Below are 15,232 nucleotides of genomic sequence, written 5' to 3'. Positions count from 1 at the left end.
TTTTGTTTCCCTTTTGTCTGTTTCCTCGAGGGGGCGTGGTACGGGTGATCTTGATGTTGGGGAATTCGGTTTCTAGTAATTTTTATGTTAAGTTTAGAGGGGGGGGGGATGGAAAGGAAAGGAAAAGAGGTTACAGTCATGTAGGTAGGTGTACCTGTAATAGCCTGGGGCCACGGAAGACGCGTTTTGGTGTACCAGGACGCGTTAATGGAACCCCTTCGTAATTATGTACCTACCGTAGGTACCCTAACCCCAGGCTATAGACCGTACCTATAGTCTATAGACGCCTAAGAGAGGGGCTATCGGACCGTAATAGGCACTCAGTGTACTTATCAGTGCTTAAGCTACGGGTCTATCAGGCAAATGCCTAGGTACTAACCTATAGGCACCTCTTAGCACACTTACGACACCTCAGGTGCTGTCCCTAACCTAAGGTACCCCTCATGTGTTGACCTTGAGATACCTGCAATGTGTGAACCTTTAGGCCACCTAAGCTAAGACCTCCGCTATGTGGGACTTGGGTACGCACCTACATATACCTAGGTACCTACCGTCAGCGGCAACCCGTTATATTGGGATACCGTGGTTCACCTGCCTATCTACCTAAAATAGTCAGTCAAGTCATCTCCCAGGGCAGCCAAATGGTAGAGAAATTCGTGGCCCGACATTTCAAAGCAGAAGATGATTCATTTTGGTGCAAAGTTATACTCCTATCCCTTTTATTACAAGCTAGACGACTGTTATACCTATAACGTTGCCAAAAACGCTGGGGGCACCGACACGAAGCTAGAAAAAAAAAACCTATGCTTTTTCAATGTACAATAATACCGGTTGACTTACATAGCAAATTCGGTGGGCTTCGTCGTGGCATCGTGCGTGCTGACATATGGAATCCGCTATGGCAACTCGGTGTGTGCGTGTGTGCGTGTAGGCAACAACTATCTAAGTAGTGGTGGTGTTTGCGGGTTGTTGAGGTGCGGTGTGCTGGCCCTCCTGTATATCAAACCTCCCACCCCTCACTCAGTCTTTCTCCCTTCCTCTCTCCCCTCCTTTGCCCCATTCCACTCTATAGCTCGCTGCCTATCTCTTCGAAGCCGGTACGTTTGTCGTCGGCCTACTATGTCCGCTAGATCTTTTCGGCGACTTCTTTCGGTCCATGACAGACTTCAGAACCTGCAGCTTCTCCTCCGTGATCTTGATGGCCTCCTCGACTTCCTTCTCCTTCATACGTTCCTCGCGCAGCTTCTCTTCCACCGTCTGCGGCTCCATTACCCGTTTGCGCACGGGTATCGTCTCTTCGTTCAGACGCTGAAGGCCTACTCGATCTTCTAGCCAGTCCCACAGGTCGCTTTCCTCGCGGCGCCATATCTCCTCGTAGGCGATAGCACGCTCCGGATACCCTATAAATCCCATCTCGTGGCCGTATCGGGCACCACCCGGTCGGCCATTGAAGCCAAAGCCAAACCACGTCGCTACCAGCAGTCCGACAAGGAGCCCGTACACGACATTGCCGGTCAGAACGGGCTTGATAATGTCGATGACGGGACCGAGGAGGCCATGCAGAGGCTCAAGCGGGCCCCAATCTTGTGACTTGGCCGCCGCCAGTTGTGTCGGACTGGCCAGGCTCTCCTTCGAGGCCTGGTGAAACTTGCCTTTGGCACGCTTCTTCTTACCCTTGCCCGCTCCACCAGCGAGTGTCGCCGAACGAGGGCCAGATACCGCTGCTTTCAAGCTGGCGAAGAGATCTTTACAGTATTGGGTCTGGCCGTCTTTGGCACCCTTCTCGATCGGTCCTACCAACGTATGTGAGCTTCTGTTCTCGCGTCAGGGGTGCCCCGAGATCATCTTACCTTTAAGCCAGCTCTTGCCTGTCCACTCGATGGTACAATTGATCGTTACCCGCGTCGAGTTATTTTCAGCCCAGAACAGACAGTACTTTGTCTTGACGCTAAACACGTTCCCGCTTGGCACATCCGGATTCTGTGTCGCGACTGATACGTTGACGCACTTCTCGAGATCGAAATTATCCAGTGTCTCGTTTACTAGACACTTGGTCTGCCTCGGCCCTATCGAACCAGTCAGGGGCTTAATGTAGGTGTATCCTCGACTCTTGTTGTCTAGGGTCAACCCTTTCTTGTCCTCCATCTGCAAATCAGTGCACTTCTGCTCGTTGGTCAACCATTTTCCCATGAAGGATACCGATGCAGGCCCGAAAACCAGGTTGTACACTTTCCCCAGGGGCGCGGGAATGGTGTCTTCGCCCACTACTATATCGTAATGAGTCTCAGCATCGCCGCAGTCTGTCGGTGCGTGTGTAGCCGGCCCTGGAAAATCAGCCACGCCGGTGGCCGCCGGTGCGGAATCGGGTTTGTCTGTGGCGCCGTTTGCAGCTACCGCACCGGACACCTTCCTCGCTGCAGATTTCTCGCCGTCCGTGTCAGCCGGGCTTGCCTCGGCTGACGGTGAAGCTTCGGGCGCGTCGTCGTCGTCGTCTTGGTCTTCGTCGTAGACGTCTCCGTCTTCGCTCTCCTCGTCTTCTGACCCTGTTCCACTCCGGCTTCCGACTACGGCCTCCCCCTCCTCGACTTTCTCCGTCTTGTCGCCCCCGGTGCCCTCCAGTGAGACGCCATTCAACGAGCTCTGCAGAGAGGGGTGTCCGAGCTTCCAAATGTTGACGATCAGATCGTACGTCGAGTCCCGGCTCGCGAAACTGGCAAATATATGCTTTGCGTGGAGCGTTGTGATCATGAGGCCGTTCTTGAAAACCAGGGCAGTGCTCCTCTTCTCGACAGACACGATCTCGTCAAAGCTCATAACTAGGGTCGTCACCCAACCAAAGATGTTGCTGCTAAAGCACAGATGACTTTCCGAAACGTAGAGCCTGCCATGCGCAAGAATCTCGCGCTGAAGAGCACAGCTATAGTCTTCTATCAGGTAGTCGTCATCGGGGACACTCTTAAATAGGGCATGGAAATCCCGATTGCGTTTCTTACTCGCTACGGCAAACCCTGTGAGTTTAGGAACGCTACCGGTGGCAGAAGGGTGAGCCACTGAAGCATTAGCTGCCGCAATAGCTGCCCCGATAGTTGTTCCCGTCCCCGCGGTCCCCCCTGTGCTCCCGCGCTTCCGCCTTGGACCGATAGCACTCCGCACACTACCGGTACGCTGGACTCCCGATTTCCCCTCGTATATGCTAGTGGGAGGGCTCGTGGCCGCGGATTCGACAGCAGCCCGCGGATGGATAACTCCGAGATCGTCAGAGTGTCCGTCATCGTTGACGGACGCAGCCACGGAGTCCACCGGCGCCGACTCGGAGCGTCCCCGGGGTTCGGTGGTAGGCTCGGAGAATCTAGAAGCGATAGGGGTAGGTGCGGCACTGCCGGCATCCTGGATACCCAGCTGACTGAGACTTAAATCACCCATGCCGAGGGTTTTCACCGCCAGTTCCTTCTCTCCCATGTTAGGACCCCCCGACTGCGCAACAGAGGGCTCGACTTCCACCCTATCGTCGTCGGCCGGTCGGGTCTCCCGCGCCGTACTCGCCTTAGGCTTGCCCCCACCCGGTCCGACGTTCGTGTTGGTAATCGTGCTACTGAAGGTGTTGGCAGCGTTCTGAGCAGCGGATAGCATGCTCGAGAAGAACCCGCCTCCCGGAGTCAGCGGCGGAGCGTTCTCCTGCGTCGGCGTCAAAGGCGCTAGTGTTATGTTGGACAGCTTGCTAGGGCCAACGCTTGCGCTAGATCCTGACCTCAGCCGTCGGTGCGATATCATATTACCAGAAGAAGAAACAACCACATTGGGGTTGGAGCTCGTACTGGCAGACGAGCCCTTCCGCGAGCGCTGGGAGTGATGCGACTCGGTGGGTGTCGGCGGGGTGTTCACGATGACCGGGGCGGCCGGCTCAGACGCTGGAGGTGTACGAGGGCGAGCCGACGTGTCTGCGAGCGGCGGGCTGCTGGATCGATGAGGTCGCTGGGATGATGCTACCTGGGTGTCATTCGTGTCGGTTTGGGACACGGTGCTGGAGCCTGGCTGCGAAGCGGATCCCGCGGTCGAGGCTCGGGATGACGTGTTGGGCAAGTCGGGGTCGATAGTGTCTGCTCGGCTGTCGCACTCGACGTCCTCCACACCGCCTAAGATTTTCTTACTTTTGAAGGCGTCCCTGATCCTGCTAGTAGGCGACTTGGACCGACGTGTAGACGGGTCCTGGAGTGGCTGCAAGCCCGTCTTACTGGTGACTAAGGGACGATGCGGCTCGAAGGAAAAGCCAGCAGTGGGAACGAAGGTAGCCGATCGAGAGAGGCCGCTCAGGTCGTCTTGGTTTCTATTATGTGCTTCGGGGATGTGATCGGCTTGAATGAGGGGCGACGACGTTGTCAGCTGGCCAATTTGAGAGGGATGGGTTGACGGCACAGTAGGTCGAACCGAGGCGGACCTGTTGGAACGGCTGGAGGATTCCAAAAAAAGAGGGCTGGCTGTTAGCTCAGTGGCTTGCTGCAACGACTCATAATACCACGACCTAATGCGAAAGCGAAGCTACGGCGGCTCCTAGTCAAGCGGGAAACGTGGCCTACGAGGAGGAAAATCGGGTTATGCACGTAGGGAAGACGATGTGTATGTAGGCAGTAACCGAGGGAGCGAGTTGCGGGAGCGAAGGGGGGAGATGGCCTGGAAGCGAGGATACGAGGTACGAGCTGATGGGAAACGAAGTGTCAATCGAAAATGGAGGAGCCTCAAAGCTTCGACAGCGGAGCCAGCTGGGAAGATGAGACCCAGCGACTGGGCCGCCAAGGATGGCTCTGGCCCGGTTTGGTCGTGCTCACTATTCAGCGGAACCCGAGTGCGAGGGAGAAGGAGGGAGAGAACCAAGGGGGGGGAAGAAGCGAAAAAAAAAAAACCAGAGTATGTGAATTGGTATGTAGACGAATGCCAGATGTGTAATGTGTCTTTCGCCGTAATCCATGAAAGCAAGACGGTGCAGGTGCGCGTGTAGAGGATAAGACGGTGGATGTACGGGGGGGGGTTATTCAGAGTCGCCACGAATAAATGCGTAGACCTCCAATTCATTTCTCCCACCTCCTGATTCCCCTCCCTCTTATCCCTCGATCCCCTGTTTCCCCTGTCCTTTCCCCGGCTGTTATGCTGCATCCCACTGCCATATTACGTTGTGCTCGCGGATTGGCCAACTTGGCCAAAGACAGGAAGGGAGGGGAAGGGTGAGACACAGCGAGGTAGGTAGAGATAGACGGGAGGTATCGTGTATAAGCCGTATAGCCGGCAGCAAGGAAGGGAGGCGACAGGCAGATAAATGTGCTCAAGCATGCCATTGCTGTGCATGCATGTAATGTGCATGTGTATGTATGTACGCGTGTAGGGGACGGATAGATGTCACGTATGTATGAATGTGGTCGAGTGATTCCGACACCAGGTTGGACGAATCGAGGAACGGCGGATCGAATAACCATCAACCATCAGGAAATCGAAGCGGGGGCGGGAAAAATCTAAGGTAAAGGGCAAGATAAACGAACGAGAAATCGTCAAATACTCACAAGTTTTGCTGGTCAGGATCGTCGGCATCGGCCGCCTCCCGGAAACCCCTTGCGCCGTCGTCACCGTCCGTTATCCCGCCAACCGGTCCGAACGGATGCGTAGCGGGGAGAGACCCGTCGTCGGGAAGCTCGTGGTCGTTTAAACTCCTCCCGCGGGGAAAATCTTCGCTACTGGCCGTGGACCCGAAACTCTCCTTCGAAGGCTGCTTTTTCCATTTTCCCGCCAGTTTCTTAGGGAGTAGCTTGCCGACCTTGGCGTTTCCGGGGCTGGCGACGTCCATGTTGTGTAGCAGAGACGGTGCAGCGGTGTACACGGGAGACGGCGGCGGCGACGATTGACGGTGCTAGGAGTAATAACAATCGTGGCGCCGGCGCCGGCGTCGTCCTAGATTAGAGAGAGAGAGGGAGAAAAGAGACTCTAGCCGGCAAGCGTGTGCCTAATTACCAGCCGGCCCCTAGGCAGCAGCAGCAGCCGTACAGACAAAGACGGGGGGGGGGGGGGGGACAAGCTGCTGGTCCGCGTATAGCATCAACTGTCAGCCGCGCTAGGTAGGTCAAGGAGAATTAAGTGAGACAAGGAGACGGCAGCTTGTTAGTTAGTGACGAGTCTATCGCGCTGCTGTCGTCATAGCCTCGGTTGCTCCCCCCAAAACTTGGGACGGTATTAAATAAAAATCCCCTGCGGGCAGAGGATGGGCAGGTATGGGAACACAGATATTGAATACAGCTGGAGGATGAATAGAGCTGAAGGATGGAGGGGATGACGGGGAGGATGACGAAGACAATAAAAAGGACAGAATAGGGCATGGAGCCATCAAGCTAACGACGGAACAGGGGAGATCAATTGTACATGCCTCTACGCCACTACTCTCTCACACACACGCACATGCTATCCCTTAGGTTCTCTGTCTCCATACATGGAAGCAACCCACATCCACATTCCTGACCTCATTCCCGATTCTCGGGTCAAAGTCGCAAACCCACGTCGTGGCATGGCATTCCTGACGAGGGAGAGTCCAAGCTAGCCAGCCAGCCAGCCAGCCAGCCCCATACGCAGGGGACATAGGGAGAATCATTCGGATAGAGCCCCTTAAAAGCAACCACCCGTGGTAATCGCCGTGGTAATTAACTAGGTACCTAGGTAGGTAGGCCGGTACATATTATATGTGTGAGTACATACCTCATATAGGTATACATACACATCGATAGACGAAGGTTCCTTTGACGTCGCCCCTGGTACCCCGCCGGTTTCACGGAGCGAAGGTGTGTAATGGGTCGCAGCTATGGGACGATAATTACATGGGGTGGAGGATCTACAACGACGACCGCGTACGTACCTACATATTTACATGTAATACGTCGTCTCTAGACGTCGAAGAAAGCCCCCGCAGGCTCCAGCAATAGCCCCGCTAACCCTCTCTCCCCCACCAAGGAGTAGATTACCAGATACAAGAAAAGAGGAATACGAGTACACATCCCCCCGTCCACACGGAGCCGTTAAAAATACCTACCGGCCACGCGGAAAATGGGCAGGTAAAGAGCCCTAACCTCACCCAGATATGCAATTGAAACACCATAACACGGGGTATCACATGATAGGAGATCACACTAACACACACACGTAGGTACGTACACATACACCCTGCGCCCAGTCCGTCCCTACAAGACTTCATCCAACGAGGCCCCTGACCTCCTCCTACCACCTAATGCCTCCTTGCCAACATCAATCCGACGTCAAGCCCTATCCGTGGGAAAGTTTACGTAGTAACTTACGTAGTACTCGGTCGGTCGGGAGATTTGCGCGCACTACTGTGTAATAGCACCCACCTCCTCTCTCCTTGACCCTTTTTCACCTATCCCCTTAACTAGGCCCCGTCCACCCCGCTCTGTTCGCGTAGTAGCTGCATACCATGCGAGGAGGAGGCACCTACCTACCTACCTAGGTACCTGATTACGACCTACCTAGGTACCTACTACCTAGGTAGGTAGGTACCAGAAGATCAGAGAGGGAAGTAACAGGTATATACCTATTTAGCCACGTGAGCAGCCTATACTAAGAGGTAAATACCTCAGGCCCATATGGGAGTTATAAATACCTCAATATCGCGTTCACCTGTCTTCTTATCCGCAGGCAGGCAGGCAGGCAGGCAGGCAGCTTCGGATCTGTGTAGGTACTTACTTGTAAGTGCGCCTTAGGTACATAGGTACCTACCTGGTAACTAGGTAAGCATGTACCCGACGGCAATGTCGCATCAGATGTTGGGCCAATAGAAAGAAAGGAAGTGGGCATGGGCCAGTACAACGGGTCTTACCTTACCTGGCCAGTTCCCCTTCCCCCTTCCTCTTCAACTGGATAGATACATCCATCCCCATTCCCGCACACCTTCCACCCATATCGGGTACCCAACTGGTAACCTGGGCATTTCATTAACCTCCAGAATTCGATCCAATCCACCGCCCTCGGCTCCTTATTTCTCCCGTACACTCACAACTCCCTACAACGGTCTCCCCCCTTAGCTCGTACTCCTAGTCCGTTCCTAATCGCTTCCTAATTAATTGTCTCCTGGTCTCACCTATCATGAGATAACCTGGGCCAGGATCGCAGCCGCACGAGTCATTTGCTTCCCTTCCCTATCCTACCGCATCGACCTTTTTACGTACATAGCCATGGAGTCCTCCCCCCTGATCAAGGTGAGAGATTGTTGGCGGTCTGCCATTCCCCGGTTCTCGACTCACCGAATCGCAGGCGCACGATCACGCGAGAGCCGCCTCCATCGCAACCCAGACCTCCGACACCACCGTGGCGGTCAATGAACACACTAGGGCCGCCGGAGAGTTCGCCAACGCCGCCAAGAATACCAGTAGCGTCGAAGCCTTGCGCACCCTGAAGCTGCTCGAGCAACATCACCGGAGGCTTTCCGAAATTCTTCAGATCCCGGGCAAGCATCCAGCCTCTCAGCCGACCTCCGAAGATGGCTCGCAAGGTAGCGAGAAGGACGAAGCCGCGCCTGGCGTAACCCTCATATTGCCAGCCGCGAAGCCCGAGATTGGTGGTGCTTCGAGCGAGAAGAATGCCCAGCCGATGCCAACTCTCCCCAAGCAGCCGAGATACCCCGCGCGCGATCTAGGTGCTTCCATTGCCAGCAATCTCGCCTCCGCTCGCGGCATCCGCTCCAAATATAGGACCCAGCCCTTGATCCCGAGCGTCTCTAACACCGAGGCTCCTGGCAACATGGAGACTGCGTCGCGGAGGAGCGGGCCGAGGACCAAAATGCAAAGCATGCTCGACAATTCCGACAAGCCCAATGTGGCGCTTCCGTCGGACAGGGAAAGGCTTGCTAAGTATTCTGGCTCAGGCCTGCCGGCCGGGATCCCCAACAAGGAGCGGGCGGAGAGTGCAACCAGCGGGGTTGACGAAGGCTTCTCCCGGTTCTACAGCGCATTTGGCAGCATTATAAATAGGATTTCTGCGCCGCTCGCCTTTGCAGGACTGCCTCTGATCAGCGAGGAGCAGACTGAGGAACCCGCCCCCGTTCCTGAGTCGCCGGCACAGAAGCGTAACAAGGTCAGGGTATCCGCTTCCTTTCCCGCCGAACCGGACCTGAGGAAACTATACTCGAAGGCGGCCCTCAGAGCGGTGTCCCGCGACGGGCCGTCGGCCAATGACTCCTTCTACGTCGTGCCAACTAGCGGTCATACAGCCTCGTACGCCAGCATCCTGACTTTTGCCGATAAAGAGAAGCGCCGGATGGAGGCGGTCGCCCAAGGCGTGCCGGGAAATCTACTGGAGGAAGTGGACGAGGACGACTTCGTCGACGCCAGGGAATCCCAGGTCCCCCGCTCGCCCGCGCTCCAGAAGCTAACCGGCAAGACCCGTTCGGAGCGAGGGCTCACCAACGTGGTCGAGGAGCTCTATCTCGAGAACAAGAGCCTAAAGGACATGCTCGACAAGCTGAGTAAACGCCTCCACGCGTTCGAGTCCATGTCGCAGAACTCGGGTATGAGGCTGGCGGAGAGCATGCGACTTATGCGCCCCGCGTCACCCCTCGCATCCGGTGGCGGCGGCGGGACTAGTAAGCTCGCTGCCGCGTCGGCAGACGAGACGCTGGCGAAGCGGACCCAGGAGCTGGAGGAGCAGGTGCAGCTGCTGGGGAGGCGGAACGATGAGCTGCGGAAAGAGAACAACAAGCTAAAGACAAACCTCGACCGATACCGGGATAAGTGGGAGCAGCTCAAGGCGGGCGCCAAGGCTCGGCGGGCAAGCGGTATCCAGGGTAGTTCCGAGGCAGCGGATGATGGCACGAGGTCTCCCAGTCTAGGTTGAAAGAAAAAAAAAACACCAAAGGTAAGCAACTTTTGCGTCTTTCGAAGGGGGGGTGGTCGTAGCAGAGCTATGTCGGTAGCCAAATCAACTCAGTGGACATTCGGTACCTCATGGTCACCCCCCGCGGCATTCCGTGTGTGTCTTCACTGTCGGAGGCAGTTCGAATGAAGGGACAAGAAGAGCATCGACAGACCCCACTTGCATGACCTGCCTTTTGATGATACCCCAGGGCCTCGGGGAGCTAAACACCTGGTAAGGATGAATGCTTCCCCTATAAGGGATGTGTATTTATGTACGGTATTGCTGTATGTAGAGATCTATGCCATTGCATCTCAAACGTTTACACGAGAGAGGAGAGACACCCCATTCCCTCTCCCCCTCCCCCTAATCCCTATCGCCACCCCGGCCGGAGCCATGGCTACATTTTCACAGGCGATAATCCGGGGACGGCTCAGCTGAATCCCGAATTCAGATATAGTAGACTCTAAGCCCAGGGGAACAAGAAGGCGTGCTTTAAAACGCGGGTTCGCGGTGAAGGATTTCCGAGTTGAACCGGTCGAGAGGAAATCTATGGTGTAGGAGGAGGAGGGGGGGGGGTTGGGTTTCCTACCGATCGCCTCCCTCCTCACCTTTCTCGCGGCATTGGCATGGAGAGGTTAAGCAACGGCGGAGACGGAAGGGACTACGGAGCTAGTAATTATTATAACATTGGCAATATTCATTTGCAATATTAGGAAGGGGTGGGACACTGGTGTTCACGGTACACCTATTGGCTTGAGCTGATATATAGGTGCCTAGGTACCTAAGGGAATACCTTCAGGTATATATATAAGTTATTAGTATGCTATGCTTACGCATATATAACCACGATTCTCTCGATCTTCTCCTCGGCACTCGCACACAATCCTATACCTAGGTAGCTGCTCAAACCCTGCCTCCTACCAGCAGGATCCGCACGTAGTAAGAGATCGCGCGGCCTCCCAGCCGATCTGAACCCGGAGACATGAACACGTACGGTAGTCTACTCCCCTCCTCAACACCCACCACCAGGTAACTACTAGCCCATAACCCGGGAATAGAAAGGGAGGTATGTGTACGAGTAGGTATCCGAGCCAGCGCGCGCCCCGCGGTGGGAACTATACCTACTAGCGAGCGAGAGCTGAGAGAAGCGAAAATAGGGGGGGGCGCGACGTGTGGCGCCTGAGGCTTCACAGTTCGCATGTGAGAAAAAAAAAGAAGGGAAGGGAAAAAAAAAGACATTATCTAACATTATGTTGGTACTCCCAGCACTATCTACACGCAACGACGTCGTCTCCCGCCTTCCCCCCCAATATCCATCCTAGTGCCCTACCTAGGTAGCCCTTACCAGCATTACCGATACCACGACATATTTTTCACGAGGGCTGCCGGATCTTGTTTGGTATCTCAGAAAGCAAAAACGACAACAACGAGTATTCATAACACACACGATCCTACGCGGGAACAGGCCCAAGTTTTTTTTTGGGGGGGGGGGGGGAACTCGAAAGGTTGCGACGACAGGTGGGAACCGCCGAGATAGGCTAGGCTCTCAGCTCTGCGACGACCGCGCTGTGCGTTCGTGGATAGTTAGTATGTAGGCGTATATGCGCATGCGTAGCTCAGCTTCCAGGCGTGCCGCCACGCAAGTTTTCGTCTGAGACCTACGGGGTTAGAAGCCGGGCCGGCCTATTTGTCCACCGGCGTCGCGGTCCCTCTCGAGTACGACATGCTGTAGGGGGCCTAGCAAGCAAGCAAGTTAGTTAATTCTCACCCTCGCTCTCACTCCCTGTCGGGCCCGAAAAGAGGGGCCGGGATGTAAGGAGGGCGACGTACCAAGACCTGCTTTGCGTTGCAGATTCTCCAGGCCAGGTTCCTCGCGCAGCCGTCGGCGGGGACCACGGCCGGCGCGAACTCGATGCCGAACATCTGGTGCATCGCGTAGACCAGCCTCTTGGCGTACTTGCCGTCTCTCTCCACGTGGCCGCCGAAGGTGTCCGCCGCCGCCGCCGGCGCGATGTCCGGGTCCCGGTCCAGGCAGTTCCGCACCACCGGCAGGAGAGCCGACTCGATCGACTGCTGGAGCGCGCCCTCGTTGTCGGCCTCGACGTCGCTGTAGTCGAACCGTCCGATGTGGATCTCGAAGGGCTGCGAGATGGACATGACGTTGTGGTTGCCGTCGTGGTGGTACCGGAATTCGAACACACCCTGTGTCCACCACAGCTTGTCGCCCGAGAACACCATCTCGCCGCTCACCAGATCGACCTCGGCGCTATCCGAATCCCGGACCGGCTGGTCCCACACCAGGATCCCCTTGTCGGCCGTTGTAGATCCAAACTGGCCGGGCACGATCGGGATCCACCGCCCGAGGGACGACAGTTCGGTAGTCTCGCGGGAGCGGTTGTCGGCGACCATATACAAGCCGATCCAATCTTTCCGACCGTGGCTTGCCGGCGCCCTCCATTTGACCTTGATGGGCGCGCCGTACTCGAAGATCATCGTCTTGAGCTGGTTCGGGAATCGTCCCGCGGTACCTTCCTTGCCACTAGCACGTTCTGACAGCGCAGAAATTCCGGACACCTCTCCCTGCACGGCGATGGAATAGTACTTCGGGTCGCATCCGGCGAGATCAGGCGAGAGCTTAGTCAATGTCAGGCGAGCAGGATATTTATTGAAGAGCGCGGTGGTGTCCCTAACGATGGTCGAAACGCCCGCAGCCAACTTGGGGCGAGCCGTGTCCAGGAAGTCCTCGACAAAATGCGACGTCTCGTCCATGACCTTGTTCACGCTCGACTGCCACTCCACGACGGGCGGGGGCAGGGAACGTTTGATGAATTTCGTCAGGCCAGCTTCGCGCCTCAGGCTACGGCCATAGATCTTTTGCATGTGCGGCTTCTCGACAAACTGGAGGAATGCGACGGTGAGAAGATGGCTGGCCAGCGCCAGGACGAATACGGACCGGCTCCACGTAATGATAGCGGCACCCCATAGACCAGCCGTGCCGATTACCCTCTCGGGGCTGTTCAGGAAGCGGTAGATGGACGTGTAGGTGAGCTTGACGCCTTGGTCGTAGAAGAAGTCTCCAAAGAACCAGCCGAACTCGCCCAGCGACTCGTAGATGCTCACGGCCGTCCATATCTGAAGGGCGATGAGACTAACACCGATAACATGCCTCAGCAGCACAGACCCGTAGTTCCAGTCGACCGGTGCGGAGTACATCTTCCAGCAGGCCGCTACGAAGGCACAGTGGCATAACGTAAGAGATATATGGTACATCCCTTTCCACTGACGCCAGCCCTCATCTACTGTCTCTCCAAACTTCAAAAAGTGGCGGGTCCACATCTTGTTGGCAGATTGCTTCGTGAGGAGGACACCCAATCCGACGGAATACCAGAGTCGCCAGAGAAAAGCGTGAATCACAAAGAGGGTCTGGTATAACGGGGTCTGCGGAGTCGATAGGGTCAAGGCCGCGAAGTAGGTCACCAGCAACAAGGTCGAAAAATCTACGTTCCGCAGAAGGTCGATGTTCTTGTAGCCCAGCAGGTTGTGGATTCGGGAGGGCGCTTCACTAGGTCTCGCCGGCGCAGCTGATTCGGGTTGCACGAAAGTGTCCGACGAACTAGAAGTATCCAGGCGCTTTCGGGGGGCAGGGGGGTTGTACGTCTTTTCGATGTGAGGATTCTCTATGAGGACCAGGAAGGCAAACTGGGCGGCATGGGCTGCGATGGAGATGAAGAGGACCGAGTAGCTAGCAGCAAGCATAGAGATACCGTAGTAGCCCGCGTAGCCGATCGAGTACATAGGATGCGGTGCCAGCTCAAAGACGCCGTCAAAGGTCAGCTCCTGGTCAACCAGGAAGAAGAAGTCGCCCCAGTACCAGGCATAGTCCTTCACGACGCGATGGGCGTCGAGCTTGACCCAGAGATTGAAGCCTATCAGGACCCAACCGAGGAGCCATCGGCTGATGGTGGCAGGAATTGACTCTCCTTCGGGGCGGTGCCCGCAGATAATTGCAAACAAGCAGTAGGAGACGAAGTCACACATGAGAATAAGATCCACTAGTCGCCTAAAGACAAGCCATGTGTTGTACTCGATGGGGGCCGTTTCGAACTTGTAATCTTCCGGGACCTTAACCTCCAACTCGTGCTTCAGAAAGTTGTACAGCCACGGCCTGGGGTTCCGGCCGGTAGAGGGGTTCTCAAAGAGCCTCCACTTCCTAGCCCACGCGACCAGCTTGTTATCATTTGACTGCAGGTGTAGGAGGATGCCAATTCCCAGGTTGTACGAAGCACGCCAGAACAAGAAGACGACGGCAAAGAGGGGCCGTCTAATGGGATCTGGCAAGAGATAGGCTACCAGGATATGTGCGGCCAGAACAGCGAGCACAGTTACATCCGATGCGTTCTTGGGCTCTCTGGGATCTAGGAGTTGCGACACCATGTCATGCGTGACAGGAACGGTGAAGACTAGCAGAGGGGAACACACTTGTTAGTCATGGATTTGTCTATGCGAGCGGTCTTCTACGTAGGGTGCTTGCTCACGTGCTCCATCCTTGGTACGGCCAAAGGTTTTCCTGCTCTTAGGTGCCTCTGCAGCAGCATCACTAACATCATCGTCAGTCTCACTATCTGCATTTGTGGACACCTGTCTACGACGCAGCTCCGCCGCGCCAGCAATAAGATCGGGTCCCGTATCCATGGTCATTCCGTGGGGCCCTTCCGGTGAGTGAGAGTTGTCCAGTTCCTTAGTTCCCAGAGGCGACATTCGATGGCCGACTGCGTCTGCTTGCCATGCGAGAGACTGCAAGAACCCAAGGGTAGGCGTCGCCGGGCAATTAAATGAGAAGGCGAGGAAGCCGGTGGAGGATAGAGGCGAATTGACGATGCGGAGAGAATTTTAACGAAAGCGGGAAAAATTCCAGACTTGGCAAGACGCGCCGGAGCTCATAGGTGGTATTCGATTAGGTCAAGTCTGGTTAATGATGGTTAAGATGGTTGGATCCACGTCATGCGTCCGTTCTGTCCGCTGTATCCGTATCCGCTGTGTCTGTTGTGTCTAATGTGCTTTATCTACAGTTGAGTACATGTCTTGGTCACGACGTCACCGTGGCCCTCCGTAGCTTGGGACGGTTGAATTACTGCAAGTCCCGGGGGCCGACTTGCTCCGTAGGAACTGCAGCAAGCGTTGCACCCGGATGCTGGTGATGTTGGGACCGGTTGAATACCGAGAAGAGAACGGTACCTGAACGAATATGTCGCCCTTATTCGTCGACTCCAAGGCGGAAGGATTCCTTCTGGTGTGTGATGTGCGCCACATGCAAGGACGAGATGCAAGGTAATGTTGA

The 15,232-nt window shown here is 55.7% G+C and overlaps 4 protein-coding genes across 4 annotated transcripts; 1 reads left to right on the top strand and 3 right to left on the bottom strand.

Annotated features, from left to right (window-relative positions):
* Positions 1 to 916: 916 nt before the first annotated feature.
* Positions 917 to 6,043, bottom strand: GGS23DRAFT_408221 (uncharacterized protein). Its single transcript, XM_051513651.1, has 3 exons — positions 5,550 to 6,043; positions 1,851 to 4,447; positions 917 to 1,793 (listed from the first exon to the last, which is right to left on the bottom strand). Exons 1-3 carry the CDS (start codon positions 5,828 to 5,830, stop codon positions 1,081 to 1,083), a joined length of 3,591 nt encoding a protein of 1,196 aa, XP_051373802.1. The 5' UTR covers positions 5,831 to 6,043; the 3' UTR covers positions 917 to 1,080.
* A 1-nt stretch (position 6,044) lies between these two features.
* Positions 6,045 to 6,517, bottom strand: GGS23DRAFT_408214 (uncharacterized protein). Its single transcript, XM_051513650.1, has one exon. It carries the CDS (start codon positions 6,354 to 6,356, stop codon positions 6,114 to 6,116), a length of 243 nt encoding a protein of 80 aa, XP_051373801.1. The 5' UTR covers positions 6,357 to 6,517; the 3' UTR covers positions 6,045 to 6,113.
* Positions 6,518 to 8,216: 1,699 nt separating this feature from the next.
* Positions 8,217 to 9,873, top strand: GGS23DRAFT_594645 (uncharacterized protein; the record flags this gene model as incomplete). The annotated part of the gene is made up of 2 exons (XM_051518196.1): positions 8,217 to 8,240; positions 8,296 to 9,873. The coding sequence occupies 2 exons, from the start codon at positions 8,217 to 8,219 to the stop codon at positions 9,871 to 9,873; spliced, it is 1,602 nt and encodes a 533-aa protein (XP_051373800.1).
* Positions 9,874 to 11,577: 1,704 nt separating this feature from the next.
* GGS23DRAFT_594644 (phosphatidylethanolamine N-methyltransferase) lies at positions 11,578 to 14,586 on the bottom strand (the record flags this gene model as incomplete). The annotated part of the gene is made up of 3 exons (XM_051518195.1): positions 11,578 to 11,631; positions 11,725 to 14,354; positions 14,430 to 14,586. The coding sequence occupies 3 exons, from the start codon at positions 14,584 to 14,586 to the stop codon at positions 11,578 to 11,580; spliced, it is 2,841 nt and encodes a 946-aa protein (XP_051373799.1).
* Positions 14,587 to 15,232: the final 646 nt, after the last annotated feature.

This window comes from Durotheca rogersii (genome assembly GCF_024521655.1).
Source record: "Durotheca rogersii strain YMJ 92031201 chromosome Unknown GGS23scaffold_5, whole genome shotgun sequence".
Classification (NCBI taxonomy): domain Eukaryota; kingdom Fungi; phylum Ascomycota; class Sordariomycetes; order Xylariales; family Xylariaceae; genus Durotheca; species Durotheca rogersii.
This window is presented reverse-complemented; position numbering and strand designations above follow the sequence as displayed.

What these genes read in the sequence shown, in the direction of transcription:
- GGS23DRAFT_408214 (XM_051513650.1), bottom strand. Translation starts at nt 6,356, where the DNA reads ATGCCCTATTCTGTCCTTTTTATTGTCTTCGTCATCCTCCCCGTCATC.
- GGS23DRAFT_408221 (XM_051513651.1), bottom strand. Translation starts at nt 5,830, where the DNA reads ATGGACGTCGCCAGCCCCGGAAACGCCAAGGTCGGCAAGCTACTCCCT. An exon ending in GATCCTGACCAGCAAAACTT is followed by an intron (nt 4,448 to 5,549) that starts GTGAGTATTTGA and finishes GGAATCCTCCAG; the next exon opens with CCGTTCCAACAGGTCCGCCT. An exon ending in AGGCAAGAGCTGGCTTAAAG is followed by an intron (nt 1,794 to 1,850) that starts GTAAGATGATCT and finishes ATACGTTGGTAG; the next exon opens with GACCGATCGAGAAGGGTGCC.